Source organism: Melospiza georgiana, chromosome 7, assembly GCF_028018845.1.
Source record: "Melospiza georgiana isolate bMelGeo1 chromosome 7, bMelGeo1.pri, whole genome shotgun sequence".
Lineage (NCBI taxonomy): Eukaryota > Metazoa > Chordata > Aves > Passeriformes > Passerellidae > Melospiza > Melospiza georgiana.
Window position 1 is genome coordinate 14,347,883 of NC_080436.1, and position 25,728 is coordinate 14,373,610.

The window sequence follows — 25,728 nt, forward strand, 5'->3', positions numbered from 1 at the left end:
TCAGCAGGATCTGTCTCTCACCTGGATTTCAGTGTATCCTCTACGTAGAGTAGTCTCAACAGCAAAAATCAGTTGCTCTGGTGCAGCTTCACGGTTGAGTATGTCCAGTTACCCTATGTTCACTTACCTTTAAGTCTTAGTTCTAAGCACAGAAAAAGTCACTAGGTAAGTACCCAGCTCCTTAAAACATTTTAGATTGCCTTCTTTGGTGAGCATGCACAAAACTGCTTCAATGTCTACTCCCATCTGTCACAAATCTATAGGGCTTACATAACAACAGCTACTGAGATGAAAAAACAACTGTGCTGGTGTTAGTCAGTAATACAGTGCTAACACTGTAATGCTAGAGGAACACACTAGCTGCTCTAAAAGAGGGGAGGAAAAAACCCTAAAGCACCACCCATGCACAAAACCCCCCAGGGTACCAGAAAATATGAACAGATTAATTTAAAGTGAGGCTCAACACTTAAATACTGTCTATATCAATTAAATACTGTCTATATCAATTTATTGGCTTCTAAAGCCATCTTTTCTGTAGATACCAACTCACTTCACTAAGCTTGTGTACAGTATAATAATCACTATAAATTTTAGCCACAGAAAAGGCCCGATTTTAGGTTTGTTATAGACCACTGTACTAGAGAAGATGACATCTGGAACAAACCACAGAAGATCAGCAATATACTGAAAAATGGCATGTTATACATATTTATTATCAAATTTACATTCCACTATGAAACAGCAGTAAGTGCAAAAAGCTGATGGAAAAAATACCATGAAAATCCCAGACTGTTCAAACACTGTGTGTAATCCCCTCATGTAACAGCCAAATGAAGCCCAAACTCAATTATTTTCCTTCCCTCTCCGTTGCTATTCGACTGTAGTAGATGTTTGACTTTGATCACAGGTATTTTGAGCATGCAGGTATCACTGAGTATATTAAAAACTAACAGTGAAACTAGAAAGGTTTAAGTTTGTGCTTTAAGACAATCGGAATAAGGTAAATACAAGAATTCCCTTCTGTCTCTTGTAACTTGCACAAGCATGGTAAGTCCTTTCTAGCATCCGTGTTTGACTCAAACCTGCAAGATAACACAACCCTGCCAAAATGTAATTCTCCATTCCTCAAACAAAAGATCTGGTGCAGGATGTCAGCCATGCAAGTTTGTCACCTCTCACCCCTCTTACAGGAGACAATGAAAGCCAAATCATTCCTAGAATCATGGTAACTTCTAAAACATTCTCAGAAACACATGTTGTTTAAAAAAAGTTTATCTTCTAGGTTTTGGCACAAAATGGTAAACTTGGAAGAAGTATCAGTTTTCCCTGTTACTGCAAGCCAGGCATGTATATCCAAACTGTGCATGATGATCCATAGGCATAAATGCATGACAGAATTTGAACAACGCTGCACCACAGCATCAACCCATTGGGTAAACATACACAAACACCATGGTATAGAGATTCTTCCATTTTCTTTTTGCCTTATGTAAAGTATCTGATGGTACACCTCAGCTACAAATCAAACTGACCTCTCAGCATCCACAGCATTATTTGAACTGAACCAGTTTATATTGCTGGGCTATGGAATAGGGAAGCATCCCCAGGAGACACATGCATTTCATTTATATGCTTGTAGATGAGTTTTACCTGAACCATGGTCTGCCAAAGGAATTCTACCTTAGCTGATCTGCTACTCTGCCGATCCAGTGCTGGAGTTACCATCTTATGAAGCGGTTAGAAACACAGTGTAGTACCTTCAAAAATTTATCTGTAACTCAGGTATTCCTACAATAAACACATAAAATGGACGGATTTTGACATGCTACACACTTCTCTGGTGGTACCAAACTGTCTAAGCTTTTGCTAACTCGTTTCCCTGGAAGTCAGAGATGCACTGCAGACATACCCGTCCCAGGCCACTGGAGACCAACATGGCACTCCCTCCTTTCACTCTTATGTAGCTAGGCAAGACACCATGCTTAGCTAAGTACATACAAACATAAATACTTACATGAAAAAATTAAATATTTTTCACTTAAAAAACAAAATTAACCCGTATATAGTCTTTTAAATAAAATTCACCTTTTGTAAGTGTAAGATTTTGCTTAGAGAGCAAAAGGCAACTCCAGGAGTTCCGGAATATTTCTGTGCGCTGCTGACAGACAAGCTTCTGCTAAGAATCCCTGTGCAAGTTTGAAGTGGTTACTCCTTTTCCTTTTACAAAACAAAAATATCAAAGATCATCACAAGATCTAAAGAACTGTAAAATCAGAAAGGCCATGTTACAAATTTCCTATACACAAGGTTAAGAAACTTTCTTTTCCTGCCCTACTCCATTCACCCCTGCAGCAATGAGGGTGCTGATTATGGAGACTGTGCCTAATGGCAAATGCAAATCAGTGTGATTGCACCAATGCTTCACACCACACCCCCAGACAGCTGCCAGCTATGGTAACAGGCAAGGTAAACTTAACTGCTTAATCTAATTGTATGGAAACAAATCATTTTATAATGTTGACAGGTACAGTGAAAATTTATATGAAGACTAAGAAGCTGTTTCTATTCAAGGCCCCTAGCAAAGACAACTTTTTCTTAAGTTACACAAAGTATCTGTTGTAGATTGTTCACTTATGAACTTGGACAGGAAGGGATCAAAAAAGCAGCATGGGCAGTAATATTTTTATAATTAACACTCAGAAACCAGATTTCTGAAATAAAGTTCTTTTTTGAGTTGGAAAGTCTACTCCAGCTATTTTTCAGAACCACACTCCCTCACTGATCACTGGATTTCAATATTTGTTAAAATGCTACAAAGAACACTGCTTTTCCCCTCCTGTTTCTATACAGAGACTGGCAAATTTTGCTCTTAATGAAATCTGTTAAACAAAATCCTGCTTGAAATGAGAAATAATTGAATGAAAGGCATAAAGTTCACTGAGAACTCTCAAATATACAGAATGTGTACTTGGCAAGACAAGAGGCAGTTTTCTACACTTCCAACAATTTCCTTGAAGTAAATGCTCTCCATTTAAGTTTTTAAAAAGAAACCCTGAATCAAGCACCTAGGGTTTATTTCCTTTTGCAATGCTGAAATGTGCCTGAGATATTTGTGTGTGTGTGTGTATGTGTGCACACAAAACTATCCTCATTTAAATAGATGCACACTACACTTTAGAAAGATTTCTTAGCTGGATGTACACACTTTTCTGCTTCTTAATTCTTATTCATTGCACATTTCTCTGTGTGCTTTGTTCACAAGCTCTCGAAAGAAATTAACTTCTGTTAATACCTACCTAACATAATTGCACTCTTTCAAAATATAAATCCTGTGTTTGTAAACTGAAGTATTTCTTTCTTACACAGAGCTAAAGATTCTCTCCCCTGCTTCTCAAAGTGAGGAGGAGTTCAAAAGAGCACAGTTTCTGAAATGGAAAATAAAATAATGAAAAAAAATCAAAGTTTTCATATTTGTTCGCTACAGAGAGGAACTTGGGCTGCTAATGCTAGTCAGACTGATTGTTATTTTAATATTATATTTAAATCATGTAGTCTGACTGCAAACAACTAGTAAACACTATGGGTGTATGATGGAAAAAAATGAAATGCCTAGACATACAGGTTAAAGGGTTAAAACACTGAAAATGTCTACAATAGTCTTCACTTCTGACTAAATTAAGACAAGATGCTGAAGGGGGTCTTGAAATAAAGCTTTGGTTTTACCTTTCTATCTCCCACAAAAACCTTCTTCGTCAAACCCAAGCAATGTTCCTTTGCTCCTTGGTCCCAACGCTTGTCTCTCCCACATTTTAACATGCACATGCCTTCTCCAACGCTTCTGTAACACACCCAACAATGCCTGTACTGGATATTAATCCCTCAAATTATTTACTGTGCTCTAAGTCAAACACCTTTCAGGCCAGTTAGTCTTCCTTTAGCATATCCATTTTTGATGACTGTGTGCAAACAGGAGCTCCCAGTGCTCCAATCATGGCTGGAAGACTCTGGTTTCTTCTCAGTCCTGCCATTAAGTTGCCACCTGCATTTAAAAACCCAGCTGAGTCCTGCCTCTGCAAGCCAGCCTCTGGCCCCTGATTCTTGCCATGGTCCTGTGTTTCAGGGGGCTTGATCACCCTGGCAATGCCCAGCCTCTTCAGTCTGTCCACGAGGCTCATCTTCTGCTGGCCTACGTCCGGGACGTTCCGGGAGGGCTTCAGGCCATACGCTTCCTGCAAAAACGTTTCTGCTGGCCGAGAAGCCAGGAAATTCTCTGAGTGATGTGCTCGAGGCTCAAACAGCGGTGGGGAAGGACAAGGTGAACGCGAAGGAGAGTTTGGTGGAGTAGAAGGAACGGGAAGAGTTCGGGAGGGTTGCAGCAAAGGTGGTTTTTCTAACATGGGGCTGTCGTAAACCTTGGCAGAGATGCCTCGTTCTTGCAAAAGTTTAGCCAGGCTGCTTGTGCTGCTGAAAGTAGTAGTTGAGTCTCTTCTGTTGGTGAGAAATTCTCCAATACTTAGTCTGTAAGGAATGGCTGGAGTGCTCACTACTGGGTTTCCAGTACTGCTGCCAGTATTCCCCAGTGAAAATGAAGCACCCATGGAGCTGAAAGAAAATAAAAATTAAACAGAGAATATACACACATTAGACATTTTTATACCTGCTCTTCATATGCCTTTTAGTATACAGATGACTTTAGAAAAACCTTAACTATTGCTATCAGCTGTGACAGCTTCAGTACTCAGAATTATTGTTCTGCAAAGTACCAATGAATTTACCTTCTGTGATCACCTGTACTCTATTAGCTAGAATATTAACATACCTGTCCAGTTAATAAAAAATATATAACAGAATCAGAAAATAAATCATCATGGAATCTTTTTTTCCACAACAAGGCAACTGCTACTTAAGAGTTAAAATAACTTAAAGTTACCTTAACTTGTTTTAACTCTCACTCCAAAGAATTCCAAGTTTTCCTTCATAATTACAACTATTTTTATGAGTAACATCCTATATGTTGACTAACTGCCTTAGTATTTTTAAAACTGGTCCATGTATCAAAAGCCAGAAAGTAACTGTTTAATCCCATGCAGCAGCATTCAGGATGTTAGCAGTCCTCATACCTGGGAGTAACTTGAGTGACATCAGATGGGTGAAGGATCCTACAGGTAGTGAAGGTAAATGTGGAATTTGTTGAAGATAGACACTTCCCTGGATTTGAGGCTGCAATGTGAAGAATTTACATCCATTAAGGGTAAAAATAAAGACATACAAGAATGAATCAAAGTTTAAAACAATGTTATTATCACAGTTAATTTTTTGAGTCCTTGTTTTTTAAGTAAAGAACAAGAACAGCAAAGACAGCATTACCACACAGTCTAATACTTGCCATAGAGAAAAGGACACTGCTAAATAGACTCAGGAAGAAACACTAACCATGCTTCTTACCAGTGAGTGGTACTGCTGCTGAAGTAATAGGTGGCAGGAAAATCCCTGCCACTGGCTTTGCCAATGCACATTTTTCCTCTGGGAAGGACTGTTGTGCTTGAAATGTTATACCTCCTTCACCCTCTTCCTCATCATCTTCCTCCAGGTCAGAGATGTGGTGCATAGATGTGGTATCATCAGACAGAGGGGTAAAGCCTTTAGTAACAACACCTGGTCTTGGGTCAAGAATGGTGCCGAGGTTGGGTCGAGCAAGCTGCTGCCAGTGAAAAAGGGTCTGAGATCCTGGTGTGACAAAAGAGAAGAGATTCAGAGAGCCATTACCTACTACTGTATCAAGTTACAAGAATGCATTATAAAACCAAGTGCAGCTGGCTGGTGCCTACACTGTGGGCAATGCTGTCCAGTGAAGAAGCAGCCTAACACCAGATTGAAGCCTACCAAATGCTACTGCTTCCTGTTACTGCACATCACACCTAGCTATACACACCATGATTTAGCTGGTAAATATAAAATCCTTTTCTGATAATGAGAGAAGGAAGATCATCCTCTTACCTTCAATGGGTTTGACAATTTGCAACTTCTCTGGTAGGAGAACACGGAGATTACTAGAGCTGGCAGAGAGATCTGTGAACTCTGAGTTTGTACTTGGGGAAAAGGAGCTTTCTGTTGGTGTACTGCAGCCACTGGCCTCTTCTTTCTGCTCAGCCAGCAAATGCAGTTTTCGGTCCCACTCCTCCTCGAAGAACTGCTTCTCACACAGGTAGTTCTGACGACGCAGGGACAGCCTGTGCAGAGCTGTGACCAGGTCATTGTCTCCAGGGGTTCCCGGCTGGCCAGGACTGTGAGCGTCTCTGTGAGAAACATCAAATAATAACACATGTTAAGCCCATTAAATGAACTATTTCTCTATTACACAGCAGAAGTCCAGTCTGGGTTTAGTTTTGAATCAGTTCTTTTCAGAAGAAGGTAACAGGCTGTGCTTCCTACTTTAAATTCTGCTCAGAGCTGCTCCCTGGGACCATCCGTGCATGGCTCTCCAGGTGGTGCACGCCAGACTGGAAGGGCTTTGCTGTCATAACAGCACTCGAGCGATTTGATCCAGGGATGGGCAGTGGGGCAGGAAAGGACGCGGAGCGGCCACGGATGATATTGGCAACCTTGACAGTGTCAAACACTCGCTTCTGTTGATCCCTGTGGAAAAGACAAACAAACAAATGTGGGTTTCAGAAGCAAAAAAGATCTAATAAAGAAAAATCTCTGAAAACCAAAGTTTGAAAAGTCTATGGAGACCCCACTAAAAAGATGTTCAGAAAAACATGCCTAAAACACTCATGTCTTCAGGAGATCTACTCTATTAAGTATCAGAATTACCACTTCTTTACCTGAAAGACCTGAACCTCTACTGATAACTGCTTTAGCCTATTCAAAAGTATATATTTTATTTATTTAATTTGTATATGCTATCAGAAACACATATGCAGTTTATTACTCCTTACTCAGAATTATGAGATCCAAGAACAGTCTTCAGGTTTTTGAACATTGCTACGTATCTTTCAGCTATAATGTCATTTGTCCAGCAATTTTTCTATAAGCATTAAAAGGGGTAAAACTAGTACTGTGCATCAGAGAATTTGGATCAAAAACCCTCAAAAAAAGAATGAAATAACATCCATCCTTTTAGCAAGGATGTTATTTTGATTCTTGCTATTATTATGTAATTATTATTACATAATTTTATAATTTCTAGTTTCTATAATTTATATGTATATTTAGTTTTCTATAATTTATAATTTACTTCATTATACTTTATAATTTCTATAATTTATAGTCTTAGAATTTATAATTTCTTCTTATTATATAATTTTGTTATTACTTGATTCTTCATAGAATCAAGTAAGAATAGCAGGTTTCAAAATTGGAAAGACTACCAAATACTACAAACCTTTTTTTATTTACAATGAAAACATTATAGAGGGAATATATGCATTTATGAAGTCCCAGAAATCAGTTTCACCTTAATTAATACAAGTCTGTGGATAAATATCAATATAGGACATGGAGATCTGAAAACATACTTTTGCTTGGAGAGAAGAGATTCATCAGCCTGACTCAATTCCTTCCGCATTGTCCCTTCAATTTCTGCTGCAAGGGAATCCTAGAGAAAAATGGAAACAGTAAGAGTTGGCAAATTAGATTCAAGTCTTCCTTCTGACAATTTTAGCAGAAAATATCTGTAAAAATTACTTTTAACAATCAGCATTTGTTTGCCCAGTATCAGTATGCTCTGGACAAACCCTTCTGCCTCTGAAGGAAGGGCATGTGGGACAGTTTTCCACCGTAACTACACCCATGTGTAACCAGGATGGGTTCAGTTTTCATTAGCAACATCTGCTTTTTCTTTGTGTTTCTTTATGTACTCTGTATTTTGGTTGCTTTAGTTAAGCTACAAATTTTAAGAGCACTTCTTACAGGTATACTTGAGTGATTCTCTACACACAGAGCAACCAACCAAAACCTGAAGAATTCCCAGATATTTTGAGTATGTGACATGCTCTGTTTCTTAAAGAAACACTGTTGAGTTATAAAATTCACACCCACATCAAACTAGACACTAGCACAACTGAGCATAAGCTATAGAACATGCCAATTCCCTTATTAAACAGAAATGGCACATAAACAGGAAAAATAATTGCAGTGTCACAATATGTCAAGTGAACAGTTAGATTCCTAACTAATTTCCTAAATTTCTCACAAGTGTACACATTGAAGAATTGAATTGAAAAACCAATAGACCAGCTCCTTTGCCTACTACAAAGTAGTTCTGGCTGCAGTTCCTGCAAAGGAACTGCTCCTAGAGCAGTTGTGCTCCTAGGGCTGCTCTGTGCCAGAGCTGTGTGTGCCACGCTAGAGGTGTTGGTTACCACAGGAAATGCTCCACGGGACTGCGAGTGGCACAGACAAGCGACAGAGCTGGCTCTGCTGCGCAGCAACTTCACTTCCTCCTGGGACTCGTGCAACATGCCCAGACACTCTGCATTCCGGTCCTGAAACTCATGGAGCTGCAAGAGAAGAGAGCCCATCACATGATCTCTTCAGAGAGAAGACACAGTGAAACTGAATGACCTCCTACAGTAACCTAGAATGGCTGATTGGACACTGTGAGATTCTTTCAGCTGCAGGGCACATGCCCAAAACTAGAATGGACAACAGTCAGCATAGCATCCATAGGAGTTTTAGGGACAAAGCACAAAGATTCAAAAGAGGAAAAAGTATGACAAAATTCAAAGGAAATTACATTGAAAAAATGCAAATACTAACTACTGATGCAAAAGAAGTAAAAAAAGAGAACTGCTTAAAATCTAATGAGCCACAGTACTGTTGATACAATCAGTAATAGTCACACTAAAGCACTCTTTTTCTCATAACTAAGAATAGTAAGACCTCCCTATTTGAAACACACTCCTTGCCTTTTATACTCCTGTGAACTACAAAAATATTTGTGTAGGGTTAAGTAACATAATTACTCTTTCCCTCCAATCATATGACTTAAGACAATGAAAGATTAAAATCCTACATAATTAAAAAGCAGTAGTTCCCACTGTCTCTCTGCTTTCTTTCTCATGTATTCTATGCCAAACGTTTATCTAAATGTGTGTTATAGAAGTCTTAAGTACCTCTGCTGTCAGTTGTCTCTGAGCATCTTTGGAGGCTTGTAAATGAAGTTTAAGCTCTTCCTTCTCAATCACATTCTGAAAGGACAAAAAGGTGCTCATCATTTTCTCAGCTGATTTCCCTGAGAGACTGATCCTCTGCCAGACTTTCCTGGAACAGCCTCTCTCTTGCAGTGCAACCCTATGGCTTGCCAAGACAAATTCTGCCTGCTGTGATCACTGGCACACACATGCTGCACAGACACCTGTGCACACACGGACACTTTATCAGCATTCCCTTACTTCTTTGAGCTTATGCTGAAGATCAACAATCTGGGACAAAAGGGATGAGATCTCTTCCTGGTAGCGAATCACCTCCTCACTCTTCTCTGATAACTCCTCTGTTATCCTGGAGATCTGAGCATTTGTTTGCCCTACAAAACATAAAAGGAACTTAGTCAAGACCTTCTCCCACAAAAAACCCAAAAACAACCCCAAGCCAACCCTAAATCCCAGAAAGGATGAGTGCAAGTCAACAACAATCTGCAACACCACCAATTCTCTCAGGAAATCAACTCATAATACATAAAAGTAGGTGCCTTAGAACATCCATAAGGAACAGACTAACAGTGGGGATAAGGAGGAAAAAGAGTTAATTTCAAATGCAGGTATAACACATTATGAACTAAGCACGCATAATCTGAAATACACATGATCAGTATGTGGAATGACCACAATAAAACAATTTCAAATGACATGATGACTCATGACCAAGGCCAGACTTGGAATATGCTGGAAAAGTCTGGCTCTGAATTAATCTTGTTATTAACTACTATTGTAAGTAAAGGCATTTTGTCAAACCTTGTCAACTGTAACATACACTCTTGATCCTAGTCACTATCTATTCCCCAAAGATCCACTGAATACAATTCCCTGATTCTCTTTTTCCTTTTAGCAAGTACTTAACAAAGTGAGATGACAAAGCATCTCCAAGAGCTTAAATATTTTTATGCAGCTAGCCTCGTTTGTACACTTGCCCTGAAAGCATTGCACAGTCATAAGAAAGTCTGATCAATCTTGCATAAAGGTCACACTACAACATTAGTGCTTGTTGTACCTCACATATTTACTGCAGAACAAGGCTCTGATTAAGGGGCTGTGAGCATTTAAGCTCAGTCAGATACCATTTTCCTGAAAATGCAAATTTTAAAGCAGTAGGCAACACAGCTTTAGGAGATGATTTTTCTGTGAATCTAAATTACCGAGCATGCCTACTCATGCCACAGAATTGAATAAAAAGTACACTCACAGACATTCACACTGAAGGAAAACAGGAGAGCATGTTTGAATTAACTCCTATTTGCAAAAGATGCATATTTTCTCAGTGGAATCAGAGTAAATTAACCAAATAAGTAACAATTCATAGTATTTTAGGGCCATCCGTAACAAGAAAAATAAAGTAGCAACCCAGTCTTCTTTATGGCGGTTGTAGAGAAAAAAATAATCTTACACATAATTTAAGGTGATTATGCACAAAGGAAGTAGTACATATCAAATGACTACAGGTAAAAAAGCTATTGTTATTTATTGTTTCAGAATACTTAGCATGCATTTATGTAAGGGTAGCTAAAATTCTTTGCAAATAAGCAGTCCTCAAAGCAAATACAAACAACTAGACAAATTAAGTGACTTGCTAATTTTAATGCTTTAATGCTTTGGTTCATAACATATATTCTAAAATTAATGTGTTCATAGTTTTAAGAGTCGATACATTGACCTATTTCAGTGTCAAGTGTGCTGAATGTACAAGGAGAATATTTGGTTGATTTTCTAATGTCTGGTAGGCTTCAGTTTAGAAAGTTATGGACATCACCATTTATATTCATTTTCCCCTTCTAAACATGACACACAGAGCTGAATTTGAATGCCAGAGTGAAACCTGATGAAATACAGAAACAACCTTGCACTTGGGCAAAGGGCAAGACTTCAATGATTGGCATAAATTACTGAAGCCTATTTTTGGATTCAGGATTAACTAAGACCGTGTAGGCACCAGGTATTTCACCCACCATCCTGCCATGGCAAATACAGCCTGGATACTCACGGAGTTCTTTGACACAGTCATTGACCAGCTGCTGCTCCTTCTCTTCATATGTAATGGTTTCTGACTTCAGATGGCAAGCCTTTGAGAAAATTATTCATTTATCAATAACAATTTCAGTTTATCTATAATGTTATCAATTTTACATCTAAAATTCTTGCAACTGAAGAGTCTCCCCTCTCTTTAAAAACTCTATGCAACTGTGTTTTCCACCATAACCTGTTTCCCAGAATTTTACAGATGTTTTATGTGAAAGACAGATAGACACATGAACAAAGCCTGATCTCTTGTCTCTAATAAAAAAAACTGTTGCAAAAAGACAAAATTTGGGGAAGTGCTCAGGAATGATTTGCATACAGTGACACAAAACAGCCATGTGCTTCAAGAGAAACCCTGCTGCTGGATTTTGCACACCCTGATTATTTGTTTCACACTCAGCACGTGCTGTCAGTCGGATGTACCTTGGATCGCAGAGCCAGGTTCTCCTCCTCCAGCTCCCTCAGTTTATCCTGCAGGACATCCAGCTGCAATGGGTCGTGGCACACAGTGAAAGACTCGTTGAAACGCAGCGGTGTGGAACAGCTGGAATCCGTCTCGCTCTCCTCGGAAGCGATGGAAACGATGCGCAGCAGGTCATCCTTCTTTGCCAGCTCATGCTGCAGCTGGTTAACCTAGGACAAGTGAAGACCACCACCACGTGAAGTACACTTTACATACACAATATCATACTCTATTATCTATGCAGCCTCTGGAACATTACTGCTCCTCAATAGCTCACACCTCCATTTGTTTACAGGAAGTTCGCAAAATCATAATTTTACCACAGCAAGGGAGACAGAAAATTCAAGACACCACAGAAATGAACAACAGAACCTACTTTTTAAATAGTTAACTGCAAAATCATTTTCCAGCTGTCTCAATACATTATTTCATTTTAACATGCTAGCTATCATTTTGATTATGACCATTACTCTGAATTGTTGAGTTCCTGGAGAAAAGGATTGAAAGACAACTATTTACATGTACAGAGTGGTATGTTCCAGTCTGCACATTAAATGACCCATAGGACAATTAAAAACAAAAGAAGAGATAGATCTCATTTAGATAAAATCTACTTTGCTTATCTACATTTTTATATGAATACCTAAGTTTATGCAGTCCTACAGCTGATTATGAGTACATCCTTGTCACCAGCATACTGTTTTATACAAGCAGCTAAATCCATTTCACTGTAGCTTACACTACGTCTCTTGATCACAGAGTTATTTGTCAACTATTTAATTATTTTTTTAAGAAAAAAAAACAAAGAAAAGGTTAGATCAAGAATTTGTGTTTACAGGAAGAGATGGAGTGAAGATCTTGATCAGAATTCACTTTTCATTACATTTTATTTATTCATTTGTTTACTCTTAGTGTAAGCACCCCATTAACCAGCTCACTTTCTGTCTGTTTCCTCACCTGTGAAGTTATGTAGCAGCTCATGTCAGACACCAATCTCTTATTTTGACTTATATTAGTCCATTTTTAGTTTAACGGCAGGAAATCAGATTTATGGTCTGATATACCCTAATGATATCTAACATTCTCATAATTTCTCAGTAATTACAATATGTTGTCTTCATATTCAATTCCTGGACTGCAAAAAGTGATTGAACAATGATTAGGAGAATGACATCTAAGCACACTTCTGTAGTCCAAGAGCACCAATCACTCCAAAATGATCTATTTCTTTTGATCCTCTTACCACCACCACAAATGGGAAAAAAAAGAGAGAGAAAAAAATGGAAAAAAACCTTAAATGAAGGAAAAAAAGAAAGAAAAGCAACTACTTACTCTGTCTAGAGTTTGTCCTAACTGTTCTTCCAGTGCTTCATTCTGCTCCATCAACAGATGGTTACGCTTAAGGAGGGCTTGTCCAATTCGCGCTGCCAGTTCCAGGTCCCGATCCTTCTGCTCACAAAATGAGAAAAAATTGTTTCCTTTTGATCATGTAAGGTTTAAATTCAGAGTAGCTTCAGATTCTCCTAGATACTGCTCAATGCATCGGCACTCTGAGATCTCCCTTCACTCTCAAATGGATCAACATTGTTAGAAAATTATTAATGCTTCATCACTTGGATCCAGAACACATCCATAACTGTGGTTTTTGATACAGCATATTCTCTTCCACAGCCATTTGCAGCAACAGAAGGGGAAAGCACCAAACCTGAGGACAGTTTTGGGTTTTGTGCTGAGTAGAAAGACTATGTGGGCTCTGTTGCATCTCACACACACACAAAAATCACACTTGCAGCCTTCCCAGTGGCACTTTCTCCAGAACAGACTGCTCAGCCTAAACAGTGGTGAAAGGGTAGAAGCAGAGGAGCACCAGGAAATCAGAAGAAAGCTGTTTCTTTCTTACACTCACTGGCTTCATGGGTGCCCACAGTTATGTTATGTTTTGTTTCTGAGGTAGTGCAAGCAAGTGAGCAGCTTCTCATTACCCATGTGTTTGATAAGCAGCTCCTGAAGATAACTGAATCAAAATGGTCAGCAGCTGAATGAAACCCTCCCTCAAATACATTCCCTTTACTGCATTAACACAGCAGAGACAAGCATACCTCAGCTAACAGACGTTTGACCATGTCAGCTTCACCGTAGTCTTTCTGCTCCACATTGTCTGGGCCAAGAACTGAAGAGAGACAAACATGCTTATTTTATTGAAGGAAAGACAAGAAGATTGTGGGAAGTGGGAGAGCTGAACTCAGAGGATATTGTTTATATACAAACACAGTACTTGGTTGACAAAGCTAGCAGAGGCTATGAAAATGCATCTTCAACTTCAGAAATGTGAAACAATACTCCTTTGGGAGACTGATAAATGAGGTATTGAACATTTGCACCTTTCAGCAATGTTAAATAAGACTTGAGGTGCTCACACATCTTTCAAAATTAGAAAAACTCCTAAGAGCAATTTTTTGAATACAGCTAAGCAATTAAATCCTCCAGCCTGCTGGGAAGAGAAGGAGGAGTATATTGGAGAATATCCAAACATAGTTAAACACATACTTTAACCCTGAAGCAAAATTCCCACTAGGCTGTGTGACAGCTGTACACAGGAAGTATGGAGACCCCCTGAGACAAGTCATGAAAATGCATTTATTAAGGGCTTGACCATCTTGGAAACAATTAAGAAGAAATGAGATAATGTATGTCTGAGTTTTGGATGTAGCAGTAAATGCTATCTTAGTAATCAAGTGATTCCAATGTTTGAAGAGTCTGCAAAACTATTAAAAAACTGAGAAACAGTAGATTGGAAAAACAAGACTGAGTGAAGAATAAGCAAAGCAAATGAAAAATTTGTGACACCTCTGAACAAAACACAGTGCCAGAACTGCAAAGCATTGGTCTGCTCTATATAGTGTGCTGATAAAAAGATGGTGGTAACAAAGGCATCTTAATTACCTTGTGCAAATTTGTGAGATCCATCCAAGGAGGAGGAAGGAAGTTCAATAAGAGCTAGAGTGACAGATAATCAAAGATATAGAGGGGGAAAAAGAGAACAAAGAAGAGAAAGAATTAAAATGTAAGGAAATGGATAATTTTCTGCCATGCATCTACCACAATAAAAAGATAAATGCATGTGCAAACATAGTTTTTTCACTATTAACACTTTCTAAGGCCATTTAGGGAAATATTTAAATGTAATAGTCTTCAGAAGCAGAATTATACATCTCTCTATCAGGTGATGAATGTTTGTGCTAAGCTCAACAGCAATTAGCTAGTTTTGCTTTATGAAGTCAGGATCATTAAAGTGAAGAAGGCAGCAATATAAATTTAAGAATTACAGAAGTAGCAGTTTCAACTGACTGTTTAATTTAACCTTTTTCAAAATTAATTCCATCATCATTGAACTGCAAAATGAGATTACTATAGATTTGATCTCAATATTTCCTTCACTCTTTCACCTTGTTTAAACCTCATTCTTACTCTGAATACACAGTGGTATTGATTATCAGTTCCTTTCTTTGCTTTGTTGAGGACTGCAGACTCAGTTATGAGATAGTAAAGTGCCAAGATAAAGCGCACACTAACTTTATTGCATATGTTATATAAGCTGTCTATACCCTTTACATACATAATGCCCACAATTAAACTTTTAAAGCACAACACTACACCTATATTAAGATCAAATCCAAGTTGGACTATACTGAAAAAAAGGGGCTTTTTTGTAATTTTGAAAAACAAGAGAACAGGAAGAACAATACAGAAGGAAAAGTTTTACTGTTTCACTAAAAGCTTAAAAGAAAAATATGTCAAAATAACAAACCAAATGCTTTTCATCAAGTAGATCAGTAAGCATAAAAACCCAACACACGCTGTTTAAGCATGCAGGAGCTTTGAACTTATAGAACTGTCACTTACTGATTGTATTTCTTAGCAGGAAAAAAATAGAAACTCGACTAAATTTTAGGTACGTACCTATCAGTAGCATAAAATGCCTTTAGAAGACAATTTTACTTTACTACTTGGTTGCTGATACTGACTGCTGGAAGGGGGACTCCAAACCCATCTAGCTTACCAGTATTTGGACAATTAACTGCACATACATAACTAAGTTACAGCCATTACATGCAGAATATTATAGCCAGCTCTCCTGTGGTAACTGTTCCTAGCAGGTGATTTCAAGTTATAAGTTTCTATCCAGTCCCTCTAATAAAAATTTACACTAATTCCATACTAATCCCAAGGTTACTCAGGTAGGTAAGTTCCTAAAATCAAGAGCAAATATCTTTGCTCCGATAACTAAAATCACAGAACCAACAGCTTTAAAACTTAGCTCTATATAAATTTCTGTGTTTTCTCTCAGTACAGGAACAAAACTACACGCAGTTTATTAGAATTCTCTCTTGAGAACACATGCATGTGCAATACTCACCTTGCCAAGTGAAAGCTGAAATTAACTCTTCATTTTGGTTAAAATTCTTGTTATGTTGTGCCATGACCCTTTATTCACACATACAAAGTAGTTCCAAAGAGAGATCTTTCGTAATTCAGGATTTCTTATGCTAGCACAGTTGAAGCAGAAGATATTCTTCCACCTCACTGAGAACACTGCCAATGTGAACCCAGCTGACAGATCTTCTTATAGGCAGCAGCAGCCATAAAAAGAGGAGGAGCTCAAGTGCAGTAACTACTGTGTTGTTTTGGGGCTTTTTTCTCAACTAGAAATTCACTCAAACCATATATTTAGCATTCTCTCTTGGAAAAAGTTATAAAAATGTTTCCATACATATATATATATAGGGGCAGGAAGATACACAGCTAAAACCCCATGTCATGCTTCATGTCACATTTATTTCCAATTCCAAGCAAGAAAGAAAGATTCAAATTTCATCTAACAAGTTATTCAATAACTAGAATTTGATTTATATCTGTATTTGTCCAGGACTCTCCCAGTATGTCCCTGTAGGTTACTAGTCTCAAGAAAGCTACCATGATTTCAAGAGTCTGGACAATTTCTAGGTGAAACATAAACCATATTTATCTTGAGCTTACAAGACTCACCAGTTACAAAAGTGGTCTTAAAAGATACAATAATTAGTTTTATATGTTATGCTTAACAGCTATCTTTTAATTCAATTTCAGTCATTGTTATAAAAAAAACATTTAAAAATACTTTAAAAACTCCTACAAGCAGTTTATGGTTTTCAGAGGACACCTTCTCTATTTGTAAAGAACTTCCCTCTGGGAGAACTAGGAAGACAGCCCTTTCTGCAGTGCCTTGACAGCCTAATAATACACAACAGGCTTCATGAAAGCTCTGCTGATAAAATCCCTCCCTTTCCTGCAGGCTGAAAATGCAAGCTCACCCTGACTGGATGTCCTTTGGAGCCCTGAGTTTTGTCACACAGGTGAGGCGCTGAGCGGCAGAGCCGCATTTCATGTCAGGCACAGACAGACTCTGATCCCAGCTCCTTATAATTAACACTGAGACACAAGTACACACCCCTCCAACCACACAACTGCTTCCAGTGAACTACAAAAGCATGCACTCGACTATAAAATCATTTATGCTTGCAATATAACTATCAGAAACAATCTGAGCAATAAACATTAGGAGACTTTCCAAGTACTTTCCACAGTTAGGAGTTCAAAACCCTCAAGTTCAACTCATAACAAGGTCACTCTAAATTGCTGAGTACTGCATTCTTGGGAGGTGATATTTTAATCTTTTGTTATTCCTTTGCTATTCATCCTTGGGAAGTTTAAACTACACAGAACAATGACAAAAAACTCCCTTTTAGAGGTGGTGGGTACAAGGAAGAGGTAATCATTACAGATTGTACATAAATAACAAGTTTACTCTTCTCTGTGGTTTGTTCCAATAGTTCCAATATATGCAGGAAACAGGACTTTCCCATTTCTCTGAAGAGATTAAAATGCATTCTCTTCACAAGCAAACAGTTAGCAACTACAGGCAATTAAGTGTTCAATTATTTCGGCAACTTTCTATTCATTTGATTTTAACATATTACAGGGTTTTTTTCTTTGGGACTGAAGCTGTCCATTTTCCTCTTTATCACTTGATAGATTTAGGAGTAAGTTACTTGGTATTTTCAGAACTGGAAGGCAGTGATCAACATTGATCTAGTACCCACCTATCTGCCATTCATTCCTTCTCTATCTCCAGAAGAAACCACCGACAGCACTTCACAAACATTATTGACATAAAACATCACCAAATCAATAACAGCACCATCAGCATTCCTGAAAACAGAACTGCTTCACACTCGTACCTCTTGTATGAGGTATACATCTCTCCTAGCACAATTCTAGGTTCCTGCCTCTTTTTCACTCTCACATGTTCCCATTCTTACTTCAGTGTGTAATCTGATGATCAGGCAATCATCAAGCATCCTAAGTCAGCCATTAGAATAGCAGTGTGAACCACAAGCACGTTCCCTGAAATCAGCCTTTTCTGTCCCAAGTTTCCCAGATGTGACCATTTCCTAGTATTAACACTAACTGTGTATGGAGAAGTTTATCTCCAGCACTTGGGCAGTAACTGCCGACTCACTCATGTAACGGACGGAATCCTCCTGAGGAGCGGGAGCGGCCCCCTCGGGCAGCCGGCCGCGGGCAGCCAGGGGCTGCATCCAGTCTGCGCTCTCATACAGGCACAGAGAGTCCGCCCGTAACTTGTAATCCGGCAGCTGCTCCTCCAGCATGCCCACCAGCTCCACCTCAGCAAGGTCCTCACTGGAGCACCCATCTGAAAGAGAGTAATGGCAATAGCGCACTGTTAAATACGTGTCAAATTCAATAGTGCTGCCACAGTACTGTACAGTTTATGTACTATGAAATACTTCATAAATCTTTGATAAATTTGGAAATAATTATTCTGTACCAGACAAAATACCAGAATACTTACTGAATCAATGTTTGATTTATACTGCAATACTTGTAAGTTCCTCACCCTCAGCTGATCCTAAAACTTCCTGAAAAGATGGTATACTGTGTCCCTCCAACTTCCTGAATATAATGTATGTAATAAGTTTGAACTTCTATCTTTAGCCTCTTCATTGAGCTAAAACACAAATCTACATTTTACCAGCTAAAGTCTCATTGACTTTTCACAGTTTTTTCACTTCCCTTTTCTGAAGGAAATTCACATTTATCTTGTTCTTCTGTTTTATGCATTGGTTTGATAACGAACATAGATGTAAACAATCTTAAAAGTAAGCAAAATCAATTGAATACTGCTTTGTAATCAGGGAACAAGTATAAAATTTCATTATCATCCTTATGGAATCACATTCTGAGAAACATGATACTAAACCCCCTGCAATCAAAGTTCAGCTCTTTCTATGTTGTGTGTGTACCTTAATTTCATCACAATTACTGCAAAAGAACCCACATTAATACTAAATTGGTAAAATATCAGTGGTTTGCAATGATTATCTTTGCAAGATTTCCACTCAGGATGAATAATATCTGCAGTACCTTTCAACGGAAAAAACACCAATGCTGACTATTGACAGTAAGAATTTTACAAACAGTATTTTACAGTGCACAGTGACTTTACAAGTGAGTCTAATGTCACTGTTTTTGTTCCTCTGCAATATCACATAAGCAGTACAAAGAATGTGAAACAGAAGGTTGTCTTCACATTGGTGCTTTATGACATGTTAGACACATTCAAGATTTGTAATAGTAATTCTTCAACTTACCAGGGATGCTGTCCAAGCCCCTGGGATCAAAACTCATGAGTCCTTCCTTCACAGTTCACTTCCTTGCAAAGAGCATTCTGTAATCAAGCTGTGCACCATTCCTTTATTGCTTTGGTAAAAAGATGCCTTTGGTTTAGGGACAGAGTAAGTGAGAGCCATCCAGCCACAGAGACTCACAAATCTGGCATCAACTCACTTCTGCAGGCTGCTTCAAACTCCAGATCTACTGCCATCTGAGGACATGCCTATTTCATCTGGGCTGCTGATCAGTAGAAGTGTTTCATGTAAGCTTCACCAGCTTCTCAGCTCACCCATCACCTACATAAAAAACAAAGAGAATGCCAAGGTTTAACAGATTTCACTCTTTTACCGGAGACAGGTAAATTGCTGTGACTTTGTCTCTTTCAATCTGAATTTCCCCTCTGTACTACAATTAATTATTTAAAAAGAAAAGGCAAACAAGCATTTTATTTCCAGTTTACACAGTACATGTAGAAGGTAGCACTAAAATATGTTTTCTCCCTGTAGTCATCTCACCTTAAACATGGACTTGGTCAAATATCTCTTTGTCTGTACTATTCCTCTTCCTTCATACAATATTTAGTGTATTCAGGTCATTCACTGAAATGAGGCATTTCCTTTTTATGCTAACAGGCAGCAGCTTCAACTAAACAGAGATTTCCTTCAGGCCACTACATTTATTTAAAGTGATGGATTCTAAAGGCAGGATTTTAAAAACATCATCACCCTTAACATTTCTATTGTTAAAAAAAATGTAAGTTTTATACAATCGTTTGCTTGAGTCTCTTTTCCTTTAGGAGCCTGTTAATTAAAAATTGGACCTATCAGAAATTTACTTTGTGGATTGTGATAAAATTTGTGTTTTCTCTTCAGCAGGAACTCAGGTAAACCAGAAAATGAAACCACTGTGACTGATTCAGATAAGCTATCAGAAGAGTTTAATGAAGTAAAAATACACTTTTCCTTTGCCAAGACTGATGAATCACCTTCCATATAAAACAGTAGTTCTAGACGACAGATAGATATAAAACTGAAGAGAAAACAAGTGTCCTTTTCCCTCCTTTGGCATTCAGTTAACATAAAATTCTCTTAAAAGCCTTCATTAATTTAAAATTTGCTCTTAAACACTTTCCCCAAGATCTCCAATCACCAAGCACAACAATCAGAGGTTTGTTTTGCTGTCTGTAGCAACCTCTTATTTGACAAGATTAAAATGGACAGTGCAGGAGCTTTTTAAAGCAAGCCTGGAGCCTGCCAGTTCATCTGGTTGCGGACTTTGGCAGGAGATCAAAAAAGAACTTTCTTCCATTAAGGTCAGCTCATACTTGTGTGCAGTATCTTCTTGTTTTGTCATTCATTTCTTTATGTATGTAGCCTGCTTATCAGTTGTAATTATTATGCATATTAAACACTTAATAAAAAATTTTGAGATTTCAACAACATCTTCTGAATGTGTAGATGTTTCTAGCACTTTTAAAAAATTTTCTAGAGGGTGTTTTTTAAATGGATTGCTGAAAAGCATACATACCCCCTTCTCTAAAACAATTTAATACAGCATAATAAAAGACATTTAAGAAGACTGCTGTAGATCCACACATGCAAATGACTTTATTTTGTAATAAGAAGAGTCACTGTACAGCTAGACAAGGGTCAGCAGCATAGGACAGTTTCTTCACAAGTCTAACTCAATCTTTTTCCTTTGAGTTTTAATAATGTAAAAATGAATGCTGCTACTTCTCAAGATTGGTTTTAATCTCTCTTCCCAGGGCAAAGCAGAAGCACTATTTGTAGCAGGTCAATCTCAGTTCTGCCAAAGAGAGAGGGGGTGAAAAAAAGGTGATTTGGCTAAATGTTTTCTAGAGCACCAGGCCAACACCAAGCTATCGAATTGAAAGGGCAAACTCATTTGTAAAACCTTTGAGAAGTTTACTACATCAGCAAACACCATAAAAGTTAATGCTTGCATTTCCAGTGCTTCTCATAGCTTTAGTTTCCTGTACCATGGGGTAACTTCTATAGAAACTCAAGCACTGGGCAGTTCCACCCTGAAAGTGACTCCGTGACCCTTCTACACTGCAGCTGTAAAACTATTTCCTAACTGCAGATTCCTCCTGCAAGTCAAAACTATGATTAAATACATTTAAATAAACCCCATAAAATTTATAATGTGGCTTTAAAATATATGACCATGCTATAAAAAGATGGACTAGAAATTAAAATAGTTAAATCACACAGAAAGACATGTCCAGAAGAGAAGCTAGAAAACTTTCTCAGATATTGATTTAAATCTTTATTTATAAAGATGATTTCCACTGTCAATTTACTATATTCATTCTACACTGATCTACATCTTATCAGTTTTGTTCCCCTACTCCCCCAAAGGCCAATTTCCCATTGATGTTCACATTTTTTACAAAGAGGTTAACTGAACATAGGAAAAACAAGGGAAATTCAGATACTGGAGCATAACCCATATGCAGGGGTGGTGCTCTCAGAAGGCTTTCTTCAAGGAAGGTTCACGAGAGAGGAAAATATCAGACAACATTTTACATGCACACCTATCCCAATCTTACTGTTTCTGTACTCTCTAGATTAACTTTTACTCCCCAATGTGTGTCTCACATTTCAGCTACCATCTGGCTCCAAACAGTGAGCTAAAACCTCCAGTACCTATAGCACACTTCTACAAGAAGTCAAAACTATTCTTGCACCTTCTGAATCAGCCCTAGAGAGTCCAAGTTGCTCTAAAGAGATTTCATAAATTTTTCCTTCAGTGAGTCAGAAGGCTCTAGTGAAGATTAACTTGAAAAAGCAATACTGACTAAAGTCTTAGAAAAAGATAATATAGTTATAAAGCACTGAAAATTGTTCTTGTCTTTGTAAAAGTACTTTGAGCAATTTCAGATGGATGGAGAAAGAGTTGGGGCACCTCAAGACAGAATATAATTCTGAAGACATTCTGCCACTAGAGAAACTCTAATTCAAATCTGAATTATAAGAAAGGTGAGGGAGTTGCTTTACAACTGGAAACCACAGACAATTGTATGTGTTTATTCCTTTGTGCACAAAGTTAAAAAATATGCAAAATATTGCCATCTATATTGAAAATATCCAAACTTCAACATAAATAAACTGTTATTCCTGCTATTTTTCATTTGTTGAGAGCAGCTAACTCCTCACAAGTACTTGGAAAAACTAAACTAGGTCCGCTCCTCTGTACAATTCCAGGATGCAAAACATTAGGCCACAAGTAACACAAACAAAATTTTAACAAAGCAGATTCTAACAACAAAGAAGATTCTAACTTGATTAAGAGAAGACAACACTCATTACTTCCTAAACCAAGCCAAATAAATGAGCATACTATTCTCAGATACCAAATTTTAGTGTCATGTAAGTATGCAATTTAAAAAATTGTATCAAGTCATTAACACAGTACTTTTTCCATTGCTAAAACTGGAATGCTGTCAAGCCAGCTAATAGCAATCAACATATTCTGCATCTCAAGGTTAATGAAACAGTTCTATTCTTATAGCAAACATGACCACACTGAATTGCTGCCAAAACATTCCTGGGACCAGCGCTCAGAAGCAGAGGCCAAATCCTTCAACACTATCCAGTAGGAGATGAAGGACAAAGGATTATCAACTGAAAAACAAATCTATGTGAACACAAACATTGCCTATCACAATTAACATTTGCTGTGTGCCTAACACCTCTTATTTTCAGCCAATACTATCCCTACAGAAATCTATTTAGTGCTTGTGTTTCTCTCATGTAAAGAAAAAATATTTTAAAGAGTGTGCCAACATTATCCTAAAACCAACTGCAACAATCATAAACAACCCTGCAACAGATTTCAATCATTAAAAAATGGTATAAGAAGAAATTAAGAAAACAAACAAAATAACCCTGCCCCCATCTTCTGGATTGTTTTTCTTCTGGGATGAGGGAAAGGCTTCAGAGAGGAAGCTGGAGAACACCTCCTGGAGAATCATGAATCACATGGGGATCATGAAGCCGGCCACCACATTCCCTCATCCTGTTTTATCTACAGTTACACCAAACCAGGCTCACTTACTCTCTCTGTCTGTCATTTTTAACAGCTTATGTTCTCCAAAGTGGCAACACTACCTGTTAAATACATGTATATATGCTTTATGTACATGGATACATGCATACTGTTGAATACCACAGCTTGATAGTTAAGATTTATTTAAGTCTTACCCATTTGGATGTCGTCTAGATCATCCCTAATACAATGTAAAAACAGCAAATGCCTAATTGAAGTTTCCCTTAGCCTGAAACTATGAGTGTTACCTACATTAAAGACTTTATTAAAGACATTATTAATTTTTAGAATTAACTTTATAATAAAGACATTATTAATTCCTATTTTTTTATGTAAATGCACAATCAAAACATTACTATCTGTATGCATATTTTCTCAAAAATTTTCTTTTTTCAGAAGAAATGAGGTACATGCATAGTTATGTTATGATCTCAAAGGAATCAAGAATTATAATGAATTGCCTATTTGCTTGTTAGAGTATAAAATACAATAAATGCTCTCGAGGCATTCTGCTAATTCTTTGCTTTCTCATTCTGCTAAGTTCTTTGCTAATTTTCATTATAAAGGTTGTAATCAGCTTCTTTTAAAACTCAGGATTGTTTCGTATAAAGTATACTTGAAGGGAATTTGAATAAAATTTAACTGAAATCACCAAGTTGATCCATGGCTGATCACCCAAAAAAGTAGTTTCAGTTCCTTGACCTACACCCCAGCCAGTGCTCAGCATTTTAAGTCATAATTCTGTATTAGAATTAATCAAACTCCTCTATATGACTCAGACACCAGAATATCACTAGCAATCAAACAAAAAAAAAAAAAAAAGGATGCTTTCTTTTTTGTAGCCATATCTGTGAAAATGCTCTATTTGTGTCTTCTTGGAAAACGAATCAACAAATCACAATTATCATTGCTGAAAGACAGCACTTCTACTACACAATATTAATTCCAAAAGCCCCTATTAGAGGCAAACCACCATCAGGAAACTCTGTGGTTTTCCAATGCTCTTCAAACTACATTTTCAGATACTCATAACAGAAATTCAATAAACAGATATCTCTCTAATAATCACACTGCCATTAGAGTGGAAAAATTCCAGGTATTGGAAAATAATTTTTTTTTCAATTTCGCTCCAGTATCAGAAATGTAATTAAAAAGAAGTTCTGCCTATTTTAACTAAGAGCTACATCTTTTGAAAGAATACAAGTATCCAAAAACAAACCTAAAATCTACTGTTGCTTTCTAATGTTGCCTTAATTTATTAGTATATCAAATATCTGCATCAGACTGTCATAATCAGTCAACAGTAACTGTGAAACATAACCAAGAAATAGGCACCTATGCAACAGCTGAGGATTGCATTAAAGATAAAAACACGAGCACGCCACTCAACATACATTTCACCACTAGCACGGACTACAGAGTAAACGCCACTTACTGACAGACATCGGTACTCCAGTTTAATCAGCTGATAAAAATGTAACAATGTGATTAAGAAGTTGCTAGCAGCCAAAATTTCCTTTCATAGCCTTCCATATACAAGCAAGACAACAACTAAGAGGTCACCGAGGGCTGTCTCGTGTTGCGGTGACACGACCCTGCAGGGAGCCCGCTCGGTGAGGGCACCCCGGGCTGCTGAAGGTCACCCCGGCACGGCCCGCGGGCACCGCCGCCCCCGCTCACACCGGAGCAGACGCTCCGCTACAACACAACGCTACGCTACATTAAAGCATCACCACAGCCAAAAGAGTCCTGTCAGCTGCCAACCCGGACAGGCGCCGGAATTTCTTCTCCGCCCGGAACCAGGGGCCAGCCCCGGACACCGCCTCACGCTCGGGCCCCGCGCTCCGACCCCAGCCAGCCTCAGGAAAGCCGCCGCACGCCCGGCGCGGCCCGCCGCACCTTCCAGCCCGGGGGGTGCCACGGCCCGCCGGGGAACGGCGCCAGGGGCGACAGGAAGGAGGGTTAACCCTGCAGGGGTGTGAGGCACGGAGCGTGCCGCTCGGCCGTGAGGCGGCAGAGCACCGCCGGCCCGGCGCCGAGCGCTCGCTTACCCGGCCCACGCTGCGCTCCCTCCGGTACCGCTCCTTCCCGCCGCAGCCCTGCATGCAACACAGCGGCGACTGAGGAAGGGCCCCGATGGCTTCCGCTCGGCTCCCGCCCAGAACTACAGCCCCCGGCGGGCCGCTGCCAGTGACGAGCCCCACAATGCGCCGGGCCGCGTGGTGC

At 38.6% G+C, this 25,728-nt stretch overlaps 1 protein-coding gene across 1 annotated transcript; it reads right to left on the reverse strand.

Annotated features, from left to right (window-relative positions):
• Positions 1 to 680: 680 nt before the first annotated feature.
• TRAK2 (trafficking kinesin protein 2) lies at positions 681 to 25,658 on the reverse strand. The gene is made up of 17 exons (XM_058028114.1): positions 25,554 to 25,658; positions 19,410 to 19,727; positions 18,257 to 18,451; positions 14,641 to 14,694; positions 13,797 to 13,867; positions 13,030 to 13,146; positions 11,658 to 11,867; positions 11,200 to 11,278; positions 9,399 to 9,529; positions 9,120 to 9,194; positions 8,367 to 8,504; positions 7,521 to 7,600; positions 6,433 to 6,636; positions 5,998 to 6,296; positions 5,446 to 5,727; positions 5,121 to 5,220; positions 681 to 4,602 (listed from the first exon to the last, which is right to left on the reverse strand). Exons 2-17 carry the CDS (start codon positions 19,444 to 19,446, stop codon positions 3,924 to 3,926), a joined length of 2,751 nt encoding a protein of 916 aa, XP_057884097.1. The 5' UTR covers positions 19,447 to 19,727; positions 25,554 to 25,658; the 3' UTR covers positions 681 to 3,923.
• Between the last annotated feature and the right edge of the window lie 70 nt (positions 25,659 to 25,728).